Genomic DNA, 24049 nt, shown 5'->3' on the forward strand with positions numbered 1-24049 from the left:
TTGAGTGAAAACAGAAAGTATGGCTGACTCCAGCACTGAGGAGGGACCGGTGATTGGAAAAACAGATGAAGCAGCTGTTGATGTGGAGAACAACACAACTAACACGGTAAAGTTCAAAAGCAGGAAAACTCGGCAAAATCCCTCTGGTGACTGGCGTTGAAATAATCGGCGCAGGCCCATGTTCAGTCGACGGTGTTAAGTCAAAATCGGAATGCTGGCTGGAATGCCAAAGTTGCTTGGATGGGCATATAGACTCTTATCTAAATTAGTTAGCCTGTTCTCTGACATTTCCTTTACTCTTTAGCAAAATGGCGATCGCAGAGAAATGCATAGTTTTGAAATATGTAACTACCACCCATATCGTTTAGCCACATCTTTAAACTGCAGATTAGGCAGGTAATGTTAGATACGTTGCTGACTACTTTTGAAACTTTTAACCTACGCGCTCTGACAACTTTGATGCATGTCTCTGTGTTTATTTTATGAGCTAGTAGGCTAATTACAATTAGCATGCTTAATGACACAAAGTAAAAAATATTAATGGAATGTTTACAACGCTACTTCTTTAGTTGCGCACTTGGCGAAGTTGTTCCGCACTTCGCTCGCATAGTGATTGCTGTCATTCTGTTGGGACGGTGTGGTTTTGAAGCTACGACACATGACATAATGTAGCTATCAAAAGCCATGGATAATTCCATTCGGAATGGGACCGACGTGATTTCACCCCCTCAGTCTATGTTGAAAGTTGGCACAAGTAGCCTAATTTAGTTGTCGAGATTGCAATATGGCTAACATTTCTAGTCAGTCTGTCTTAAAGCTATACATGACGAAGTGGTTATGTTCTGCTGTTTTAAAAAAAATATTATCGTTCTAACCTTTAAGATTAGGTTTTGATCTGCAGAAAATGCAGACACAGCCTTGGGGGTCATATCAAACATTTTTGGCTTTTGAGGTGTGCTGATAAAAAGAATATGTAAAACTTGATTATACTGTACCTGTGTTGGGGATCAAGGCTGCTCAGCAAATAGAATATTATTGCCAGTGCATCGTACTTTTACTTTATATTGAATCTCTGCTAACCACAGCGTGCTTGAAGTTTAAAAAAGACTGTGACTGCATCATGTGCAAAAACTGGCAATATCTTATATCTTATCTTATGAAGTTAGGAAGTGAAGGAGATGCTAAATGACTACTTCAAATGACTACTTCAAATGACTGCTTCAGATAACCACAACACAAATATTATTTATGATATCAGTTGTAAATGTTGCAGTTTTTGGACTTTTTTCATGACAGCGTGTATCAACTTTAAAGAACATTCCAAAGTTTGTATCCATGCGAAATTACCAATAACTGGAATAGTTAACTTTTTCTTGCATTACACTAGCTACACATGACTTTTTCTGCTTTACCATCCTGTAGATGGTGGAGGAAGGCATGAGGCTCTTGAACAAGATGGAGATCAGTGTCGCTGAGGCAGAAAAGAGGATGGGGAAGAACACAGTCAGCATGGCGGAGACTCACACTGTTTACCTTATAGAAACGCGGTAGGAGCCCCTGAGGCACTGAGACCTGCTGTGGCCAGCCCCAATCACTATTTCTCATTTGTTATTAGATTGTGCTGCTCTTTGCATTTGTAAAGCTTTACTTCATTTTAACTTAAACCCGTAAGTTCCTATCGCTGGATAGTTTACAAGATAAAGCAGTGATGCAGCTTTCAACAGCTAAAAAACATTGCACTATACGTATGTGTGTTTTGTAGATATGCATTTAGAAGTGTGTATTAACAAATGGTCAATTAAAAATCTGGTTTATTTTATTTCCTAACAATCAATTAAGCTTGAAACTTGAAAGCAAACTTGAAAAACTCACCTCTGTCACCTGTGCAATTGTAACACACCATGTGTGTCAGAATAGACTGCAGATGTCCAGCTATTTCATCTCCTCTGTCAGGCCTGTTGAGGTGGCAGCAGAATGTCAAAACACCCCTCCTGACTGCCTGTGGAGACGGTACAGTGAGTTTGAGCTTCTGAGGAACTATCTGTTAGTGACCTATCCATTTGTCGTGGTCCCCCCGTTGCCTGAGAAAAGGGTAAGTTCAGGTGAGGTCACCTTCTCTCCTTCAAATTGGTGTAGTTTAGCCTGTTGTTTTGGGGTGACAGCATCAGTACTCCTCAGCAGAAAGTGACCACAACACCAAGGAGGATTTTGTATGATAGTAAAACAATTTCACGAAGTTGCTGGGGTGTAATTATTTTGTGATGGTTTATTATAAGTAGTAATATTTCATGTATTTCCACTTATGCTAGTCAGCCCTAGCTCTCACAAGTTTAATTGTTGTGACTGCAGTTATGCAAGGAGTCTCTCCTGCAGTGTGCCTCTGATCTTATCTCTGATCATTGAAGACGTTTGATTGGTGCTTTGTTGGCCTATTATTCTTCATAAAGCAGTTGTGTAAAAAATTGATTAAGAGCCAAAACGATCAATGGCCTTGTCTTGAATTCAAAACAGCCTCTTTGGCTGCAGTCTGCTGCTCATGAAGACCGAAAATGAATGATTGGCTGCAGTCAATCACGAAGACTACAAACACAATAGCTGTAGAGCTGGAGGGTCTTATTAATCTTTTGTTATTCGCAGGCTGAATTTATGTGGCACAAGTTGTCATCAGATAACATGGACCCCGATTTTGTGGAGCGGCGGAGAGTTGGACTCGAGAACTTTCTGCTTCGTGTGGCCTCTCACCCGGTCCTCTCCAATGACAAGATCCTCTACAGCTTCCTTAAGCAGGTAGCCAATTTGCCATATGATGACATGGGTTCGCTGAAATTAACAGTCCCCTGATCATGATCGAGTTTTGGCTGAACAGCACTGAGCAGCATTATCAGCCTGTCTGTCAGGTGCAGCTTCGCATTTAACTGTCAGGCATTCCTTGCTCTGTGACATGTAAAGTATTTGTCAATAATGCAGACTATACATTCCCATAGTGGGATTCTCCATGTTTAATGATTGAACTAAACTATACATCATCCTCTCCTTCCCCTCACAGGAAAATGGATGGAAAGAGATGGTACTTGAGACAGGATTTCAGGCAAAGGTATTCCATTAGTTTTTAATAGTTGTCGTCTTATAGCTTCTGTATTGCGCCTTGAAACTGGGGGCCTGGAAGTTGACGAAACCCTAAGACTGACTTCTGATGGTTGTCTGTAAACATATCAAAGTTTCAGTTTTAATTTACTCTTCCATTTCCAGCTAATTTTCACCTGTTTTCACATACCCTTTTTACCAGCATACACGCTGTTACTTTTCTCAGAGGGTGAGATGTCCCTGGGTGTTTTATGTCCCTGGAAATATTGTTTTTATATTTTAATACAGTTTCTTTCATGGAACCCCCTTGAATTATTTCATGGCATAGGTAATGTTTCTGCAGCATGTATGGGAGTCTTGGGCCAGGTTCATTTGGTTGTCTGTGTTTAAGTTATTTTGTTTCACTATGATCACTGTCAGTTGCATGTGATTTATCTTTTCTGGGCACAGACTGTGACACAAACTAACTGTCTGTCTGTTTTTGATAGATTGATTCAAGGCTGAAGACTCTGAATGCAACCTTCAGGGTGAAAAACCCAGACAAGTAGGTCTTCTTGGATTGTTCATTTTCATGATATAATTTAATGGGGGTAGTACAGGTATGACATTCAGTACAACCAACCACACATGACAAAGTGTTAAGTTTGTAATTTGTGCTCTTAGGGACTTTTTTAGTCAATTTAACACAAACTGTGCTTTGGTGTTATTTAAAGGCCAGTGTTTAATATAGCCTGCAGCATACATGCCTGGTTTTAAAGGAAAGAGAGAATAAATTATTTGAAACACTGTTGATATTTTACATAACTTATAGTTCAGCATATGAATGTAACTAGTGCTTAACTATTTTTAGTCTTTCTGGAAAAATGAAAGTTTTAGGTAGGCAAGCACATTCTAAAGAGAATGCAGTTTAGAGGTTGATGGGATATGTGTTTGGTAAAATACATACAATCAAACCAAACATCTTTGCTTTTTGTTCTGAAAATGGTGTAATTGAACAAAACTCAACGTAATGTGTTGATATTGAATTCAGATAATGTTTTATGACCATGTCTCTTTCCGATACACAGGCGCTTTTCAGACCTGAAGCATTACAGCGACGATCTGCAGTCTGTCACATCTCGGCTGCTCCGAGTGCGCGCTGTAAGCACGGTCTGGTGTCTATGTTATGACATGCTACCATTTGGAGTCATTGATTCAAGATATTAAAGTACGGGTTTGCAGGACTGATAACTGCTGGGATACTGTGTTTTGCACAGTTGTATTTCTGATGGAATCATATGATACGTACAATTTAAAGTAAAAACGATGTAGAGTTTATGTGGATTGTACATAAACTTGAATTGTAATACCAATTTCTTCTGAATAGCATCTGGTAAGGTAGCACCATGCATTAATGCTAGCCAATCAGCTTTGATATATTGATTAATAAACTGTTTTTCAAATTATAGTGACATGGAATGTACCATAACATTATTTACATTTCTAGAACAGAAGCGTAAGAAAGGTTTGTAATAGTAACTAACTGAATTCTACTCTGTTTTTTCCAGAGAGTTGCTGATCGACTGTATGGTGTCTACAAAGTGCATGGAAATTATGGAAGGGTTTTCAGGTAGGACTGGAAACACAGTGGGGCTGACTGTCAACTGAAGAGATTTTACACAGTGTCATTATCCATCTTCACTGTCCAGTGATGCTGGGGAGTTTTATCTGATATTTCTCTGGAGGGATAGAATTGTTATTGAGAACACTGTAACAAGTTCAGTTTTGGTCATTGAATTGTATGTGAATATAATGTCAAATGTCTCTTAGTAACTGTATTGCTAGCTGTTTACAAAAGTATTCAGAATGAAGTTCCTACGAATTAAAGATTTAATGTCCAAACACACGGTTGTTTTGGTCAAAGGATAGATGCTGAATGTAATCCACATATAGAAATTTTGGCCACATATACTGTAGTGATTGTGACATGTTGGAGTAACAGGTGTCTTTGCTGGGTAGTGAGTGGAGTGCTATAGAGAAGGAGATGGGAGACGGACTGCAGAGTGCTGGGCACCACATGGACGCGTGAGTGTTGGGTTACCTCACACACACACACACACACACAGACAGACACACACACCTCAATCATAGCCCCCCCACACATCACAATGATGTGCTCTCTTTCAGTACTCCTCTCTTGGTTCTGAGCCAGTTTCTAACATTCACCAGCCTGGTTTGAAATGTTTTGGATTTCAGTCAGTGTTGTGTAACAAGTAGCTCAGTGTCAGGAGCTTAGAGATGCTCAGTGTTTCACCTTACACATTCGAGCTGCTGGTGGCTCCTTAATAGCCATAAGCCAGCTGACATTTCATAACATTTCTACAATGTTTAATAAATGTTGTGAGAACATTATGAGTATCACTGAGCAGACTTAGCACGATAGGCTGCAGTGTGCCCCCTCTGCTAATGCCTTCCATTTTGCAAATACTTTTACAAAGACTGGTCCAACCAATATCCCAAGCTTGGAATCCTCCTCACCTCATAAATAACACCAACACAGAGAAAGAGAGACAAACATATTTTGAGAACAAAAATAAAAGATGTTTTTGTCGTTCGATCACAAATCCTTATGCCACATGGCTGCAGTATCCTCCACATAATTTCATGCAAACTTCATAAAATGTTGAAGAAAAGACTGTTAAGTAATTTACTCCTTCTTGCCACTACTCCATACAGATCAGCTTTAGGTAGAAGCCAGGTTTTGATGTATAATCACAGCCTACCATCTGATATACAGAGCATTGCGGGTCTTTCAAAGCCACTGTTGGGCTCACAGTGGTATCCATCATCAGTTTCCTGCTTGCCTGGCTTCTCAGTTTGAAAGGACAGCCTGGTCTGCATAAAGCTTTGTGTTTTTTTTACCATGCTAAATGAATACTTAGTGGCTTTTCTTGTAACATTCTTATTTGTCCTTCTCTACAATCATATCCCTGTTTTGTTTCAAAAGCTGCATGACTTAATGTATTACAAGTAATGTATTTGCAGTTTCAGTTGAAACTTAATGTCTGACTAAGGCAGCTTACAAAGACGAACACATTTGCATTGCAGTTGAACCGGTTTGATTACACACAGAGACTAATAACACAAACACGGTAACCTTTCACCTGAGCTGATTTGGGCTTGGCATTGTCAGTTGGCAGAGTATAGTTTATAAATATGATGTTGCATTTCATGATTATGAGCTTAGACAAAATGAGAGCTATGATCCCAGACGTCACAGTTATGTAAAGACCACACAGTAAAGTTAGCTCTCAGTAACTGCACTTGTCCTGGTTTTTTCTGTGATGTTAGGTATGCTTCCTCAATTGATGATATACTGGAGGAAGAGGAGCATTATGCAGACCAGTTGAAGGAATACATGTTTTATGCTGAAGCTTTAAGGTAAGACCCATCAGCTGTCAGTGTGTCTTACAACGCTGATTATGGTCAAATAAATATGGTCAATGGGTATTTCTGTGGTATCATATTTGTCTTGAGCAGAGTATGATGTTAGACCCTACGAGCTATACACTGATCACCTGGATACAAATGCCAACCAAATCTTGAAACATGGATAACATGTGACCTATACTGTAACCTACAATACACTAAATAAAATGCACTGTAAATGATATGCAACAAAATGAAATGCACTGAAATCGAAAACACTTTGTAATCCATCTAACAGGTTACATTTCCATCTTAAAGGGGATTGTATTACTAACTAAATGCTAGGAGAGTGTGCATGATCTGTCTCTGTAGGGCGGTGTGCAGGAAGCACGAGCTGCTGCAGTATGAGCTGGAGACGGCTGCCCAGGACCTGGCGTCCAGGAAGCAGCAGCACGAGGAGCCGGCTACTGGGGTGGGTCTGCATTTCAGCCTACAGACAGTCGACTCTGATGGCTCTTAATTATTTCAATAGAGCCGTTGATTGGATGGGGAAACTTGTGTGCTCTTGGGAAATTGTGTTGTACTGTAGGTTTTAAAGCAAGACCCAAAGTGACTGTTTTAGGCCCTCTGAACATTTGTGTTGGAAAAAATAAGTCCTCCTTGTTGTAGAGATTTTGACTAAATCTTTCTGTCCTGCTACAGACTGTACGAACCTTCTCCTTTAAAGAGATGACCACTAAGCTTTTTGGCCTGGAGACAGCAGAACAGAGGGAGGCCAAGCTCAAAGTGCTGGAAGAGCAGATTGCCGAGGGTGAGGAGCTGGTCAAAGAGAAGACCACTGAGTGCAAGTAAGAAATCAACATCATCACGCCTGATGGCTCACGTTTATTTTAATGTCTTTCTTAAGGATGCATATTATCACTTGTTTTATACAGTTATATTTTAGTTATCTGGGTGAGGATTTTAAGCATCTTGGGTCCTTTAGGAACACCATTTTAAAAAGTGTGCTTTAGATCCATGGATCCAAGTGGAAGGATGAGTGTGAGTACCCCCCCCGAGTACTATAATAATACCGCATAATGATTTATGACTGGATAAATCAATACTGTGGTTTGCCTTTGGTGAGGATGTCTGCTACATATTATGAGTATTATTATTAATATTAGTATTATTATAGCAGTCGTAATAATAACGGGAACAAACTTGAATGTCATTTGTTACAGTGAATTTGTGAAGAATGCCTGGGAGGACATTGAACATTTCAGGGAGCAGAAGGATCGGGATTTGAAGGAAGCTCTGATCAGTTACGCCGTCATGCAGATCAGTGTGTGTAGGAAGGTGGGTGACCTGCAGATTTGGTTGTTGTCACATTGTGATGAATGCCTGCTGCTAGGACAGCATTCCATGATCGTCTTAGGGTTATTGCACAAAAAGGAGACAGAACATGCAAAGCTGATCATTGTTTTCAGTTCTGTGCTCTGCAAGAGGCCAGTAATGGTCAGTTTCATACAATTGAGGATATCCCTCATTTGTGAAGGAAGAAGACAATTGTAGTTCTTGCAACATCATTGAAATTCCCATAATTTTTTTTACCATACCCAATAAATGCATTCAAATTGAAGCAGTGTCCTCTGAAAAAGAAACAACATGGGACTCAACTCCAAGCTGCTGCGCCTGCTTTCTTGGAAAGGCTCATTTCTAACTGTTTAGCATTGTGCTCAATATCACTATCACAAATGCTTAGTATTATGAAACCTACTTTTTATGAATGATTTGGATCAGCACATATAAATCATTGTGACTCTTAATTAGAGGAGTTTGGTTTCAGCTTTTCCTATTTGTACTGAAACCAAAAAAGGTTTAGGTTAACCGTAATCTCAGGTGCATTTAGCAATGATCTGGCTTTAAATGGTTTATGTGTTGTTGAAATAGAGGCTCCATATGTTCTCCTCTAATTGGTGTTGTATACGTTTTATCTTAAAGGGAATTCAAGTATGGTCCAATGCTAAAGAATGCTTCAACAAGATGTGAAGTTCTGGTTGCACCCTGGCCCACACTACCTATGCAAGTGCAGCAAAGTCCAGCATCAGAGCTGTGCTACAGTCATCATGGAAGTGCATTCCAAAAGACAGACTGTGGAAGCTCTTGAAGCATATTTGAGAACGCTTGTTTTTCACAGAAAAGAATGAATGAATGAACGAATGAATGTAAACTTTTTTCATGCACTAAATTAGCAAGGTGTTTCTGTGCTTCAGAAAACATTCCATATTCAGGTCTCATGATCAGATTATTATTTTTTAAATATAAATTGATTTTTCTGTGGTCAGGTGGGATAGAAAACATAATTCCTGGAAGACAAATCACCATAATACAACTAATGTATACTGAATTATATATAAAAGAGATTATATTCAGCTATTGAATGCTTTAAGATGTTTAGCGACAGGTATTGTACCGTTTATACTATTCTAACTGGTTGAAAAACTCAAGGAATGAATACCTTTTTTGCTTCAGTTCAGAAAATTATAATTCGTATGAAATGGCAAAATTATTTTCTAACACAAACATATTTCTTAACACATGATTATCTTAAATAATATAAGATTATTTTCTAAGAGAATAAGAGAATAAGATTTATTTTCTGAATTGCTGTCACAAAAGACAGTCTAATAAATGTCTTGTATTGCTACCACTTTCCTCACTAATTGGTTTTAATGGGGTTTTTGTTTGTTCTTTTGTGCTTATGAATGCATTTTTCCTAAAAGAAAGGTATTTTGTTAAATAAAGAATTGAATTTCAGTTACTTAAGAAAATGTGTGCTTCAAGAGAACATGTATTTTTTCTTCCAAGAATGTATCCCATTTAATATTCTTAATTGTAAAATAAGAAGATGCAAAACCTCAACATGACTTTGAGGTACGAAGGGCTTTTAATCAATTGCAGTATGTTGCTAATTTTGAGATAATTTTTTGTTGTTGTTTTCAGAGATAAAATAAGTTGTTTAAGATAGCGTGAAGTGGACACAAAAGACAAGGCTTTAAAATGCTACACAGAATAAAACACTATAGCTTTGACCTCACACCTAAGTATGAATATGAGATAGGGTCAAGGCAGAGGAAAGACTTTTTTTTTAACATTTATTACCTTTATACAGCTTTTTTCACATTAGGATCACTCTTAAATAATAGAGGATGGTTGAAGCAATATTACCGCAATCCTCTGACACTTGTCTGTCGTCAGCTAATAATTACCCAGATGCTGAACTCCTAATAACACTGCATTTGTATTGATTTTTTTTTTATTAAACTGGATCAAAGTCTTGCATTATTTCTTTCTGATCTGATGATTCTAACTGTATAAAAGATGAAACTGTTTGTTTACCTATACTGGGTCATGTGTCAACATGTTGTTACAAATAATTTAAGGTTCAGATTAAATACATGCACATACGCTCAGGTGTCCAGTCCAGACTCTGTGTCACGGATAGCAATGTAGGGATCAAGGGCGGTTCTGGTTGTTGGTGAAGTTGTCTGACTTGTTCCTGAAACGGCAGTTTACGTTTACTAGGCTCAAGCATGTGACTGAGGTATCGAGAGATACAGAATACAGCAGAGTCTCGCACAACCCACAATGCACCAGGGGGGAGTGTTGTTGCTGTCTCAGAGTGGTGCCTCCGCAGACAAACTTTTGCAGACAAACCATGACCACAAAGCGACCTCTATAATACCGAGAACCGGTGCGTAGCAATTCAGAATTCACTGCTTGTAAACTGTCTTGTTCCTTTCCGTTTTTTCCAATATAGAAAAGGGGCATCTAGCTGGTTAGATTTACTCTCGCGGTGGCTTTTTGTTTTGATCAGGCCTTTCGAAGAGCAGGTGTTTATCGAAATAAACAAGGAAGATACAGTTAGTTTGATCATTAGATTGTTGGATAAGTCAAAGGGAACACTTGCATGAATAAGAGGTAGCAAAGTTAACTAGCTAGCGAACCGCTAGTTAGATGGCGAAGCTGCTGAGCTAGCTTGCTACTTAGCTAGTGATCGAGCTAGACTAGCAAGCTAGTAAACTTCCTGGTGGGTGGGTGGTCGAAATGAGTTCGTTGGCTAAATTTACACAGCTACCTAGCTAGCTAATATGCCAGGGTTGTTTTTAAAGTTCAAGTGATATGAGTCTGTCACAATATTTGTTGGCAGCTAGCTGGGTAGCTGCATAAACTGGGCAATTTTTTTAGCTAGGAAACGTTAGATGACGTTAAGTAGCTAACTTTCGCAATCTACTAGCTCGCTTAGGTATTTATGGAAATCATATGGACTTTAACGTTCGCTAAGTTAGCTAGAAAGCAGGCTGTGGACGATGGGCTATAAAAACGTTAATAGGCCTGGACAGCTAAGAGAAAATGCAGACAAATCATTGACTGGGCCAATTAACACCTCCGGCGATAATGTGTCTTTCAATAGTGTGCAAAAAATCGTTGTTATCTTTGTTCAATACAACAAATTTAGCTAAGTTGCTCAGTAGTTAAGTGACCAGTAAACTAGACTGTATGTGATTTTTATGTGGCTTGATTTAGCTAGACGCCATGGTGGTTGGATTTTGTAAGCTCCATTTTATCTACCTAATCTATCTAATTTGTCAGCCAGAGGCAGGTAGGTAGCGTTAGCCAGTTAGCCCGTTGACGTACATCGAGGCGTATCTGACTTCATAGCTAATGCCAATAAGTGTCAGGATAGGCTGGTAACAGTCGCATTGAGGATATCATAAAGTTAATGTTATCCGTGTAACTTGGTAGCTAGTTCGCCTATGGAGATGTTATGTTAGTAAGTACAAGATAACATGTGACCTTAACAAACGGACACTCAGTGAAGCAAGTCAACGTTTCCGATTGTAGGTTCTGATGATGACAATTAGTAGTAGTATTGAGCTAGTACTAGAACTAGTATTGTACTTAGCGTACATAGTCTGAAATGACCCACTTTGGCGTGATCGTCTCCGATTTTCTTGGAAGTTTTGTCATACATTTGTGTTATGATTCGAACGTTCTGATCAATATTCTGCTTCTGTCTTAATGTGATTGCGGATTCCCTGCACATTAATTTTCCTTAATTGATTTCCAAAAAACCTTCACAAACATGACTGCCAAGAGGTAAAGCAAAGAAATAGTCTTTGTGAATGTAAGAAGATTTGTCACCACACACAGAATTCTTTTTTTTGTTCCAAACTGGCCAGTGCAATAGTTAATCAAAGTGTAACCAAACACCCCCTTCCCCCTAGTGTGCTGTGGTGTACCAAGGTGATTCCAAAGTGAGCAGAACTGGGAAAAGTCTTCATGTTTAGTACAACGTGTGTTTCATAGGACCTAGGATTTGGGAGCAGTTGCTACTTATGGAAATACTTGCGTAGAAAGATCATACATAGGCCTTATTGTCATTGTTCAGGACAAAGAAATTACAGTTGTATGCATCACATCAAAACCAACACTACACACTATACACTACAGAGAACCGGTGAAAAATATGTACATTTTGTATGTAAAAAATCCCTTCCTCGTTTAGTTTTATGTTGACTTCTGCGCGGTTGGTGTTCGTATGGAATGCTTGTTTTGTTTTTTGAAAAAAAAAAAAAACAGGTTGCACTAGCAAAGCTAAATGCATTACATTTTCCCATACAGCTGGATATGTTAAATGCTACTTAATTTCACAAAAACACCTTAATACACATTTAAGCAAACACATTTTTGCCTTCTAGATAACTATAACAATAGCAAATATGTAGTTGAATTTGGTTTGAGTTTGTCATCAGCTGCAAAAATTTCAGTATGCCTTCATTACATTATTGTCATTTAGCAGACACTCTTTATCCAGAGTTACATGTTACAACTTACACTTTCCACTGTATCTTTACTGAGGCAACTGTGGGTTAAGTACCTTGCCTAAGGGAAGAGCACCAGTGTCCCAGCAGGGAATCGAACTGGCAACCTTTTGATTACAAGCGCTGCACCTTACCACTGTGCTACACCTACATATCTAACCAAGAAAACTGAGCTGTGCTAAAGGTTGTATCCAATCTGCACCACCCTTCTCCTAGGTCCTGTGCTTCCCCTGTGAGGATGAACATGGATGAGAAGCAGGAGGGGATGCTGATGAAGTGTAGTGGGGCAGTGAACCTGGACCCCGCCTCCAGGGCTCTGGGGTGCCAGGGATTGGACAGGAGGCGGGGAGGAGGCGGGTTAGTGGAGCTGACGCTGGACGGGCGGTCTTTGGCCCACCACGCCCTGCTAGTAGGGGATGAGGATGAAGAGGAAGAGGAGGGCCTTGAGGAGCGGTCGGTCCTCCCGCACTGCCTTGCCCCTCTGGATGAGCTAATGCTGCATGAGGAGACGGTGAGGCATAATGCGGAGGAGGAAGTGGAGCTCCGTCCCCTGCTCCACCACAAGCTGCTGAACCCCCTTCATCTGCCAGTGAGTCCACAGAGACACAGCCTGTCGTATCTGTAGGCATGGCCCTGCTTATTCAAGACAGGCACATGAACTACAAGGAGGGAGAAGCTGCTTAATGCAGTTGATTCATATAAATATATCTATATATATATATATATATATATATCCTTGGAATTCACCTAAAGCGGAGATGCCCAGTCCTGTTTTTGGAGAACACCAGTTCAGGCCATTTCATTCCCACCCAAGTTCTAACCATTTGATTCAGAGAGTCACTTCTGTAAACAAACCAGTTTAACCTTTAATCCCAGTTTGTAGGTTGTTCATTATTCAAAGAGTATTTGCACTCCATGTTTATATGTGCACGTACAAATACACAAACTTACCTTTTTCGTACTTGTACCTTATAGTAGTTAATGTAGCTTACTTTGAAAGTTGTTATTTAAAAAAAATGTACTTCAGGTAGACTTACAATATTGTGCATCTTGAGTTTGGGTTCATGCCCTTAGTGCTGAGCTAAGCAGCTGGGGTGGTGACATTTGCTGTTTTTCATCCGTAACAGCAAATATTGAGCCAAAATATTGGGTTGAGGCAGCCATGTAGAAAAACCAACAGCTGGATCCATCCGGTTTTGGTGATTTGAGGAGCATCTCTACAATGTCTGCTCTGAATGATTTATTGTCCCATTTAGTTGAATTCATTTTAGTGAAAGCATGCGATTTAGCCTGGTACGAGTTTGCCTATTAACCGTACCATATGTGATTTATTATTCTGAGTAATATTCCATGACATTCAGTTGAGGTTCATCATCTTATGATGTGGAGATGACTAATTATTTTTAATGTGAGAATATTAATAATTCTCTCAGTGATTGTTGTTTATTTATTGTTTATAAGTATATGCAGATTTTATGCCTTCTGACTGATGTCAGAGTTGAATAACAAGCAAATGAATACATGTTCTGGATCGTAGCAGAGGGATCAGTACCAGCACAGCTTTCTGTTTCATAGTCCAGACAATGACTGATACCTTTGGGAGCCAAGGTCAGCAGATAGTGTTTTCTCTTGGGTTTTGCAGATGTATACAGTCCCATCATACTCCTGACTAAATTGCTGTTTACAGAAGTGCCAGTCCACATCATCCTTACCAAGTGGCGGTGTTTCCTAGGTTGGCATTAAACAAGAAATCAAGCAGTTTGATGCTGGGATGCAGATGAAGAAGGAGAGGAAACAGCCAAGGGAACTTACTGATTGTCCCAAGAAGAAAAAGAGAAAACAGAAGCCTCCTGCCAAGGTACAACAGTGTTCCCCACAAAGTGAATTCAAGGACAGCAATAAGTATCTGTTCTGCACTGCTGAGTTCAATTATCTCAATAATTAAAAGATTCTGAATAAAAGCGTTTGATAAATTGCAAAAATAATACTACAACTAATAAACGTTATTAATGTTATCATGACTGTCATTACCACAGAAAGTGTCTCTACTTAAATTGTGAATATGAATCGCAGTTGCCTGACATTATTGCAGCCCATACCCAGGCCCACTTGCAATACCCTAAAACCTACTTACCATACTTATGCAATTGTCTGTGTATTGGAGCAGTAGCTGAACTCCTCAAAGGAGTTCATGGCAGTTTCCTCATCTGGATTGAAATCAGCAACTCTCAGACACAGTGTCCACTCCAGTTCCCTAACTAGATACTGTTCTCCATTTAGGCATTCATTATGATATCACATGGATTCACTTTGATGCAACACGTAAGGATATGTAATGAGATGGGTCTGTCTTGCCATAGACTGTATGGGCAGCTGTGTGCTATGTGTTGTGCTGTATTTGCTCATTTGTATTTGCAGTCTGCACAATACTTTTGAATCCTCCACTTTTGCATTAAATAAATAATGATAAACTGTGTGACTAATGACACTACATTCAGTGATGTAGAGGTTGTAATATGTGTCACCTGTGTGTTAGATTCTTACAATTAATGAAGATGGGTCTCTGGGCCTTCAGAGTCCAAAGTCACATGTATGTGAACACTGCTCTGCTGCCTTCCGAACTAACTACCATCTGCAAAGGCACGCCTTCATTCACACAGGTAAGGGTCAGCTGTGCTCCCCAATATTAATGCTTTCTTCTCAAACATGCTGAAAGGGGGGCGGTCAGGGTCAAAAGTGATTGGTAGCAGGGTCTGATGATTTATCATCCGAAAGGCATGGGAACCTGTGGGAAACATGCAAACAAATGTTCTTACAGTAGAATTAAAGGGTTTGTCTTATTATACGGTAGGGGGGAGATTGTTGACATAGTCACCATAGTCTAAATAGTACATTCTTTGAGACCTAATTAGAAAGTAGGGTTAATTTTGTTCTCTTTCTGGTATTTTGTTGGTAGTGAAGAAAGTGGCGTGTCCCTACATGCCTGAGAAAATGTCTCCGCTCACTCATCTGTGTTTCAGGGGAGAAACCGTTTCAGTGCAGCCAGTGTGACATGCGCTTCATCCAAAAGTACCTACTTCAAAGGCATGAGAAGATCCATACAGGTAGAACCATCAATGAAGTCATGCAGGATACGGCACCAAATGAGCAAATCGATTTCATTTTCTGCTCTGCAGTGTTAGAACTGAAGATTTGTGTCCAAGCTGCCCTGAACATTAATGTTAAAGAGTGGAAACTGAGTATGGCTGAACATGACTACATACAGTGTAGTACAGTCATATGAAATACTGTAATGTTATATTTAAAATGCTGCACAGCAAATATTCTGACAATATTATAATGAATTGTGCCCCCCCCCCCCCTTGGTTGCTGTTATGAATGAACTACCCATAGCCATCCTATATTGTGTATTTACATGTGTAAAGTGAGTAGAGCCACACTGAGTCAGTCACAGATATGTTTTACAGATATGTATTAAGCATCATGATTGTGTGTTTGATACATTGTTGCTTCCTTGCATTTTGTAAGGCGAGAAACCGTTCCGCTGTGATGAGTGTGGGATGAAGTTTATTCAAAAATACCATATGGAGAGGCACAAGAGAACGCACAGTGGGGAGAAACCCTACCAGTGCAACTACTGCCAGCAGGTAGAAATACTTTATCCTTTGACTGTATGAATGTCCAGACTGAGGAGGGCTTAACAGGCATGACATACTGAAACTTAAAAAAGAAACTTTAAAAAAGAAATCTTATTGATTAGTTATTTATCTTATTCATGCTTGCAATAGAGTAGCGCTTTGCATTTGTGTATATTGTAGTTCATGTAGAAGACAGAAGCAGTCTGTGAAAGTATTTGTGTTGGAATTGCTTGGATTGCTTAATACTGAATTATTCTTGTCAAAAGAATTTTTCAGGGACTTTCTGGTTGATTGAGCATGGGGTATCCTGGTATTACATATTAATAGTAATTTGTAATAACAGTAATCGGTAATAATTTGTCCAGTTTTGGACCGCAATAATAATATTTACCATTAAGTGCTGCCGAGTGGTGTGTGTGCTTAGCCCATTTTCTTCTGTACAGTACTTTTCCAGGACCGATCGGGTTCTGAAGCACAAGCGGATGTGCCATGAAAACAGGAGCAGGAGAGCCAGCAAAGCTGCCGCTAAAGATGGACAGCCCGGCAGCGAGGACGACCTGGGCCTCTCTTTCCCCACCAGCGACAGCTCATTGCTGAAGAAAAAGAGGCAGAAGGCCGGTGAAAAGCACCGGGGTTCAGCCGGTCTTCCAGAGAAAAGTGGCGACAGCGAGGAGAAACAGGACCAGAGGCCGTCGCTCTACGGCCTTGCCTCGAAGGTGAAGCACGAGTATGTGGTTGCGGAGTATTCGGTAGAGCTTCCCGGTTCTCAGATTGACAGCAGCAGGGGGGGGGGGTTGTCCCTTTCCGAGAGCATCCAGCCCCCCAAACTTGTGCTGAAAAAGGTTGTGAACAAACAGAGCCAGAGGCAACCCGCGGAGCAGCCGGACGACCTGTCGCCCTTGTCCTCCTTTGAGGATGGGAAGGTCACCAGGTATACCTTTGAGCTTGTGGACAAGGAGAAACTCCTGGACACAGAGACCCACGCGGATATGGATGCTGTCGACACGATTCAGGGAGCCACAAGCAAGCCGGCGACAAGCAGCACCAACTACGATGATGCTGTGCAGTTCCTGAAAAAGAAGAGGTACCTGCAGGCGGCTGGCCCTAGCTCTGCCCGAGACTGCAGTTTGAATGTGGGGACAAGAACCTCGCAGACCACTGTCGCTCAGACTGCAGGGGCAAGCATCATGGATGATGGTGCCTCTGCCTCAATTTTGGACACCCAGGCCCTGAAGGCAGAGATCAAGACCAACCATGACAAGAACGTCCTACCTGATGAGGTGCTGCAGACCCTCCTGGACCACTACTCCAACAAGGCCAATGGCCAGTCGGAGATCTCTTTCAGCGTAGCCGACACGGAAGTGACCTCTTGCATATCCATCAACTCGTCCGATATGTCTGAGGTCAGCCAGACAGAGGCCCTGGGGATGAGCTCCCAGGCACCACCTGCTGAGAAGGCCAGCATGCTGCAGGAGTACTCCAAGTTCCTCCAGCAGGCGCTGGAGAGAACTAGCCAGAACGACACCTATTTGAACACACAGAGTCTCACGTTTGTTACCGAAAGTCAGCCCCTTTCAAGCCAGCCTTTGTTCTCTACCGTCGATAAACATTACACCTCCTCCAGCCGCTTACGGTTAGCGATGAACTCTCCTCTGAGGTCCTCCTCCGAGAAATCGCACTTCGGGCTTCTCGTCGGAGACTCCCAGCACTCCTTCTCATTTTCAGGGGATGAAACAAATCCCTCCTCGGTTTCCCCAGGCGATGACTTTCTCGAGCAGGTATCGTCTCCGAAAAAGCCCGATACTCATGCGGTCAACACAACTTTTCAGATGGGCACCTTTGAGCACAACTTTCGATCTCACTTTCAGAGCGCTCGGTCTGGAATTTCATCCCAGTCGAGCTTCTCCAATGGACCACTGCGCGGGCATGAGGGTGGTACAGATTTCCCAGAATTCCCTCTGGCTAATGTCACTGATAACAGAACTCGGCTGACATCATCCCCGGATTCTACGGGAAGCCAAACGTTTGGCTGAAAAAAAAAAAAAAAAAAAAAAAATTTTTTTTGGCTGTCATCTGAAAGGCACTTTATATCTCTTGTTTTTATGTATTGCCAATCTGAGCTCACCATAAACATTATAGTTTAAAGAGTCTATCTAGCACTTACTGAACAGTTCAAAATTATCATTGTTTGGATATTTTATTTACAATTGTATCATAAATTTTAATACAGTAACAGGACTCCAGGCAAAGGGAGATGGTGGAGAGACACATGTGACTCAAAAACTATTAAAGATATGGGACTTTATTTAAAGGAGAGTGGGGAAAAAATAATATTTACAACAAATGCCCTTTGTAGCTGAACCAAGGTGTTGAGGCCAGGACACCACCAGATGATTGCTAAGGTCAGGCTTGCTAGATTAATTTACCAAATATTAATATGCACTTTAATTATTAATAAATAGTATTTCAGTGTAAATGGTCATTAAGGTTGTTGCCAACAAGAAGGCTACTAGCTAGCAGGCCATGCTAATTTTGATAAATAAATTAAACTAACAGGTGTTAATTTTAGGTGTCCTTAGTAATAGTGAAAGTCAACAGTTGAAATTGAGCTGGCCAATGATGCAGTGGGCAGGGCAGTGCAGAAAGAAAAGGCCTTGGATAACCAAAATCATTTGCAAAACTCATTTATTCAGCAGTAATGTGAGTTTCATCTTACTGGACTAATTAAGTAGCTATTTTAGTAACTAACGTATACAGCATGAAATGCTAAATTGTAGAAAACCTAAGGCAAAGCTGTTGACTGCACAGCTGAAGAGCTTATCAGCTGGTGAGGCCAGCTAGCAGACTATGTGAAAAGCACAGAAAGGTGACGACATTGCCGTTTTGAAACGTAGAGCTATAGTGACAGTATGTACCACCGAGCTAAGATATGTTTTTTGATGCACAGCATCCTCTTTCTTCTTATTAAATGACATAATCTCTGTCTAGCAATATGATTTTGCTTGTGTAGTAAGTTACATTATGGCTTAATACATTGCTTTAGTGCATATAAAGCAGCAGTTGGTACCCTTCTCATATATGTTCAGAATCTTCCACCAACAGCCAAAATAATCATGTAAGTGAATAAAAGACTTACAATGAAGTCTTAAAAAAAGATAATTTCATAGTCTGTAACCCTAAGGAAAACATAGAGGATGTATAAACATTTTGCTGGATAGACACTTTCAGACACTTTAGGTTTGTCGAGCTCCATTGACCATGTTGTTACAGAGTATATGATATTGCTATGTTTAATGGATTTAAAGAGTGAAGTAGATACCTACAGCTCTCTGTTAATCAAATTTACTGCTTCTTAGAAACAAAAGTTTCACTGCCTTATCTCTTAACCGAGTTATTAAGCCCAATGGGAATGTTGTGGTAAACCCATGTAAGGTATAATTGTTCAGTTAACAGCTGAGATGCCAGGCATAACCACAGTTTGAGAAATTTTGAGCAAGTAGCAGCTTAATTGGTACACTATCATCTCTCTGACAGGTACAACAGAAAACACTGGATTTGTTAATTGTTTAGGAAGTGGAACAAAATTGTAGTTTTCTTCCAGTGGTAGTCCCAATATCTGAATCAAACTTTCTGGAAGTGCCCTAATGTCATCTATATGAAGTCACTTTCAACTGCGGTGTTAATGCAAGTGGGGTAAAAAGCATTCACTCATTATACTGTCGTTAGGTGGGGATGAAGTTTTTTTTTTTTTCAAAAACACATTCTCAGTGACTTTGAATAATAAGCTGTTTTGCACTGTTACTTCTCAAAGCTCTCGATCAGGTTGCATAACATACATCTCAGTATTTTTGATCATTTATTTAAATCATGTAATCATTTCTGCAGTTGCCTGTAGGACAATATGTTGGGGGGAGAGTATTCCATGGTGTCATTCATTTTTAAAATGTTCTTTTTTTGTTAAGACATATTTTGGTGAAAATCTCAGTTTAATAGGAGAACTACTAACAGTGAGTACTGTGTGAGTGAAACAATCAAACTGAACTGAAAATCTCAGAAACAAAAACTCAAAAAATGATAATCAGGTAATGTATACATACTATACTAATATATACATAATATATGAGTACTATAAGAGTATGCATGTATTATGTATCATATATGAGGAGAATTATGTATAATATATGAGTACGCTGAATTATTACATGTGTATTTATTCACGCAGATGCTTCATAATTTACTCAGAAACATACTGTGACTGGTACAGCCTAATACAAAGGTCTGAGAACCGATATGTTATTAAATAATTGATTCATATGATCACTGTGTTTTCAAATGACACCAAACACTCTGTGCGCTGTGGAATTATATTGATAACAAAATGCTTCACTGTTGTTCAACTCACTGAGTTGCTAACAGGTACAGTAAGCCATTATTTACTGTCACTATTTCCTATTTTACTCGGTTCGTTCTCGGATGCAAGAACACTGGCTATCTTTAAAGTGGGAATGACTTTTTAAACATTCTCTGAGTGTTTTCAAATTGGAATTTTAAAAAAATGTATCAAGTGATCTGCTATGAATATTAAAAATGGAAACTTAATATTTTAAAGGGTATTGTACATAGTCTTATAAACCATTTGCACTTTGATATGCCCAAGAAGGTAATGACTCAAAAGTAGTATTAATATTATGTTAAACATGCTTCATCTGTGGTATGGGCTTGGGATTCTGATGGTTAGATGAACTAAGTGATTGTACTCAACTACTCAGCTAAACCCCCCTCTCCCCCACCCCCCGCCTGTACTTCACTCATTGTATTATTTGTTGTATTACAAGTTTTCAGATCATTTTCACATCATATTCTGATTTGTAGTTGAACTCTCAATTACAGGCTTACCGGCCTTTTGTTCCCCAAGTAATAGGCAGTTCTCAAGATTTTCTTAATTAGACTGCCAAGATCTAATTAAGTGCCTTTATTTTCAAAAAGGATGCAGACATTGCACGTCCTTAAAAATATCAAACTGGACCTTCAGATGCTTTTTTTTTTTTTTACACGAGTAATATGGCATTGCACATTTAGTAAATTGTTTACGTGAGGGGTTTTATCCCTGTGCAAGGGCAGATTTTAGTTGGGTTATCTAAGCAGATTTATATTTCATTGGTTTTTCATAGAAAGGCTCATGTCAGAAATAAATGTAGAAAATTCCAAACTTAAATTTGTCCCCTGAAAACACAATATTCTAATACTTTCAATATGCTGATTACGTATTTGTTACCCCAAGGGTGCATTAATGTAGATTACGTAAAACAAATCATGGAGGGCAGAAAGCAATGAACAAATGGCTTGTTTACATTTCTTCCAGTGCAGTTGTAGTCATAATGTAAACTAAATTAGGCACATTTTTAAATATTGGATTGCGTGATGGATTACTCTTAGTAATCACTGTTTTAAACCTAACGTGTGTGTTAGGGCACACAAAGGGTTGGACAGACAATTGACTGCAGCCATATTTTATGTGCAAGTATTGCTTAAATCCTGTTGTGGCCTTCTAACAGTTTTTCCTCAATTTTCTTTAAATTTCTTGTCATTGTCAAAAAGCACAGTTATCATATGTTGTTGCTTTGCTCTGAAATGTTGTAAAAATGTCTTCCTTAAGATTTTATTTTCTTTTTTGCCTTTATTTTGAGGCATAAGTTGTATATAAGTACAGATGTGCCCTTTTAATTTGCATGCATTGTCAGAGTGGCAGGTAAAAATAATTCACTTTTAACAGAGTTAATAAAAGATGAACAGCTTTGAAGTACTTATTTTCATTTTCGTGTTTTGTGAAACACACACACTCACACACACACACACTGCGCTACAGCTCTTTACTCCATCTTGTGGAAGAGGGACACTTAAGTCTCGCAATGCTGCTGGAGTAGATCAATAATGCTCCAACAGTATGGCTTGCAGATTGAAGTGGCACATCTGTATACTCTCTTCATTTTCAAATAACTGCCTCATGCCAAGCAATGTTTGTACAACAATTGGGAGCGACTCACTCATTCATACTTCTGCTCTTTAAATCTCCTTTGACAATCAAAGATGAACAGTTCTCTCTTCAGCATCTCTTCCTTTCCCCTTCATACATTCCTTTTGATTCAGATTCTGTAAATAAGTTGTATATTTTGAGCTGTATTCATTCTATTGCTGTAAATGTTAACATACAGTTATGACATTTATTTTGTTGTTTCTTGGCAATAACGTATGAAATGTTAACCATCTGCCTGGTGGACTCTTGTCAGCAGTCAGTACACCTCCTAGTATTAATTTAACATTGCAATATTTTTGGATCTTTTCAGTTTGTAAAGGGTTTCCAAGGTAATGCCATTTCCAGTGAACTACATTATTTCAGTCTTTTCTTCATATTTAATTATATGACATTTTGTACAAGTGTAATATTTTTCTATGGGAGATTTTGGTGTAATTTGGTGAAATGAACAGAAAATAATAGCTAAGTATATATGGATACCAAATCTTTAAGTACCAGTTTGTGGAAAAGACATGAAATATTATACTTACTGGGAAGCTTGAGGTTACTTTTGATCAAGCTTAAAGAGGATTTGTGTCTCCTCCATTTTGTCTGTTTTGGTACACTGTATATTTTTTATATATAATGTAATCCTTTCATTACCTAATACATTTCTTATGAATACGGTTAATACTGTAACCATCTGTTTTGTCAAAAGCTACTGTTTGTGGATATTGTTTTTTGATTGTCTTATTTGGAAATATGTGTTAATTTTTAGTCCGATATAAGTGATTTACAATTGCAAATAGAATTAGTCTTGCTGATTTATGTGATTTATGTGAATGCATGCTCCTTTTTAACTAGCTGTTAGTCAGTGTCAGTTTTTGATAGATGTAGAGCTAAACATTTTTAATGAAATTTACATGTTAATGTAAAATTCTTTTATGCTAGTTATTTTGTCTTCTTGAAATGGAAACAGTAAACAGAAGATCTAAGTGGCAAAGACGAAACCTTGAATATAGTATAATATAATATAAGGACTATAAAGCACTTTTTAAACCACATCGCAAAGTGTAGTTTGTCAGATGCACTATTTTCATTTGCCCCTAGAGGGCAGTCTCCGGATAATTTCTGTATAATTTCCCTCTCAGTCAGGGTGGTTCCCAGAGTCGACTGCCTGAGATCAGGCGTTGTAACATAATTGTATACGCATCCAAATAATTTTATTTATTTTTATTTTTTTTCTGAAATTAGGTATTGATGGAATGCAGTACTTTGAATGGCCACGTAAAGGCAAGTATCCATACGGCATGAACTGCTGTCAGGTGGAAATTGTAAGTATTTCCATGTATTTGCTCTGCAACATTAACACACAGTACATGTTGCACGGTAGCCATATGCCGTAGGGGTACTGACTTGCCTTTTGTAAATATATCAGGTTGACAGATGAACAGTGCTGTTTTCCACAGCTCGTATTTACACAGACCAACATTCTCCTGTCACTAATCTGTCAACCACTCATCCATGATTTCAGATGATCTTACTCAGTATTTTTGTTATGGACTTGGAGCAGACGCACTTGTGCAGAGTGACTCAAACCGCATAATTTTGTTCCAGTATATACAAACAATATGCCGTAAACCAGTGAACAGACAGTCCGCTCATCACAGACATAAATCAACACAGAAGGGATAGTTAAAGGATTGCATCTGCTTCGATGTCTCTACGCGAGATGGGAAGGTTAATAAGAAATCAGGTGCTACTTGTCAGTAAGGGTAGCGAACTCGTTAGAGAACACCGTTTCAAACGCTGCTTAATTACACTCCGGTTCGGTTCGAAATTCTTCTGTCGTCCTGAAGGCCTAATCTACAAAATGGTTTTAATAGTATAAAACAGCAGGTTTTCACTGGGTTGCCCTCAAAATCTACGTTAGTCTGTCATCTCAGCAGTCTGATTTTTATGCTGCAGCCCAGTTTTACCAATGTCACAAACGCATGTCCACATAGTGTTTGATTGCGGTGACAAATTTGCATTGAACC

The 24049-nt window shown here is 39.3% G+C and overlaps 2 protein-coding genes across 2 annotated transcripts; both read left to right on the forward strand.

Moving 5' to 3' along the window:
* LOC118788839 (sorting nexin-4-like) lies at positions 1–8850 on the forward strand. The gene is made up of 14 exons (XM_036544966.1): positions 1–106; positions 1423–1547; positions 1954–2092; positions 2638–2787; positions 3047–3094; positions 3573–3628; positions 4152–4224; positions 4632–4693; positions 5083–5148; positions 6415–6504; positions 6865–6964; positions 7195–7340; positions 7716–7830; positions 8476–8850. The coding sequence occupies exons 1-14, from the start codon at positions 20–22 to the stop codon at positions 8521–8523; spliced, it is 1305 nt and encodes a 434-aa protein (XP_036400859.1). The 5' UTR covers positions 1–19; the 3' UTR covers positions 8524–8850.
* Positions 8851–10136: 1286 nt separating this feature from the next.
* Positions 10137–18044, forward strand: LOC118789577 (zinc finger protein 148-like). Its single transcript, XM_036546060.1, has 7 exons — positions 10137–10228; positions 12576–12948; positions 14092–14217; positions 14896–15019; positions 15380–15463; positions 15888–16006; positions 16441–18044. Exons 2-7 carry the CDS (start codon positions 12598–12600, stop codon positions 18028–18030), a joined length of 2394 nt encoding a protein of 797 aa, XP_036401953.1. The 5' UTR covers positions 10137–10228; positions 12576–12597; the 3' UTR covers positions 18031–18044.
* The last annotated feature ends 6005 nt before the right edge of the window (positions 18045–24049 follow it).

Source organism: Megalops cyprinoides, chromosome 14, assembly GCF_013368585.1.
Source record: "Megalops cyprinoides isolate fMegCyp1 chromosome 14, fMegCyp1.pri, whole genome shotgun sequence".
NCBI lineage: Eukaryota > Metazoa > Chordata > Actinopteri > Elopiformes > Megalopidae > Megalops > Megalops cyprinoides.

Bases quoted from the DNA above. Each gene is read 5' to 3' on its own strand.
- LOC118789577 (XM_036546060.1), top strand. From the start codon at position 12,598: ATGAACATGGATGAGAAGCAGGAGGGGATGCTGATGAAGTGTAGTGGG. The intron at 14,218-14,895 runs GTACAACAGTGT...CCTGTGTGTTAG, and splicing joins AACAGAAGCCTCCTGCCAAG to ATTCTTACAATTAATGAAGA. The intron at 15,464-15,887 runs GTAGAACCATCA...GCATTTTGTAAG, and splicing joins GCATGAGAAGATCCATACAG to GCGAGAAACCGTTCCGCTGT.
- LOC118788839 (XM_036544966.1), top strand. From the start codon at position 20: ATGGCTGACTCCAGCACTGAGGAGGGACCGGTGATTGGAAAAACAGAT. The intron at 3,629-4,151 runs GTAGGTCTTCTT...TCCGATACACAG, and splicing joins AGGGTGAAAAACCCAGACAA to GCGCTTTTCAGACCTGAAGC. The intron at 6,965-7,194 runs GTGGGTCTGCAT...GTCCTGCTACAG, and splicing joins ACGAGGAGCCGGCTACTGGG to ACTGTACGAACCTTCTCCTT.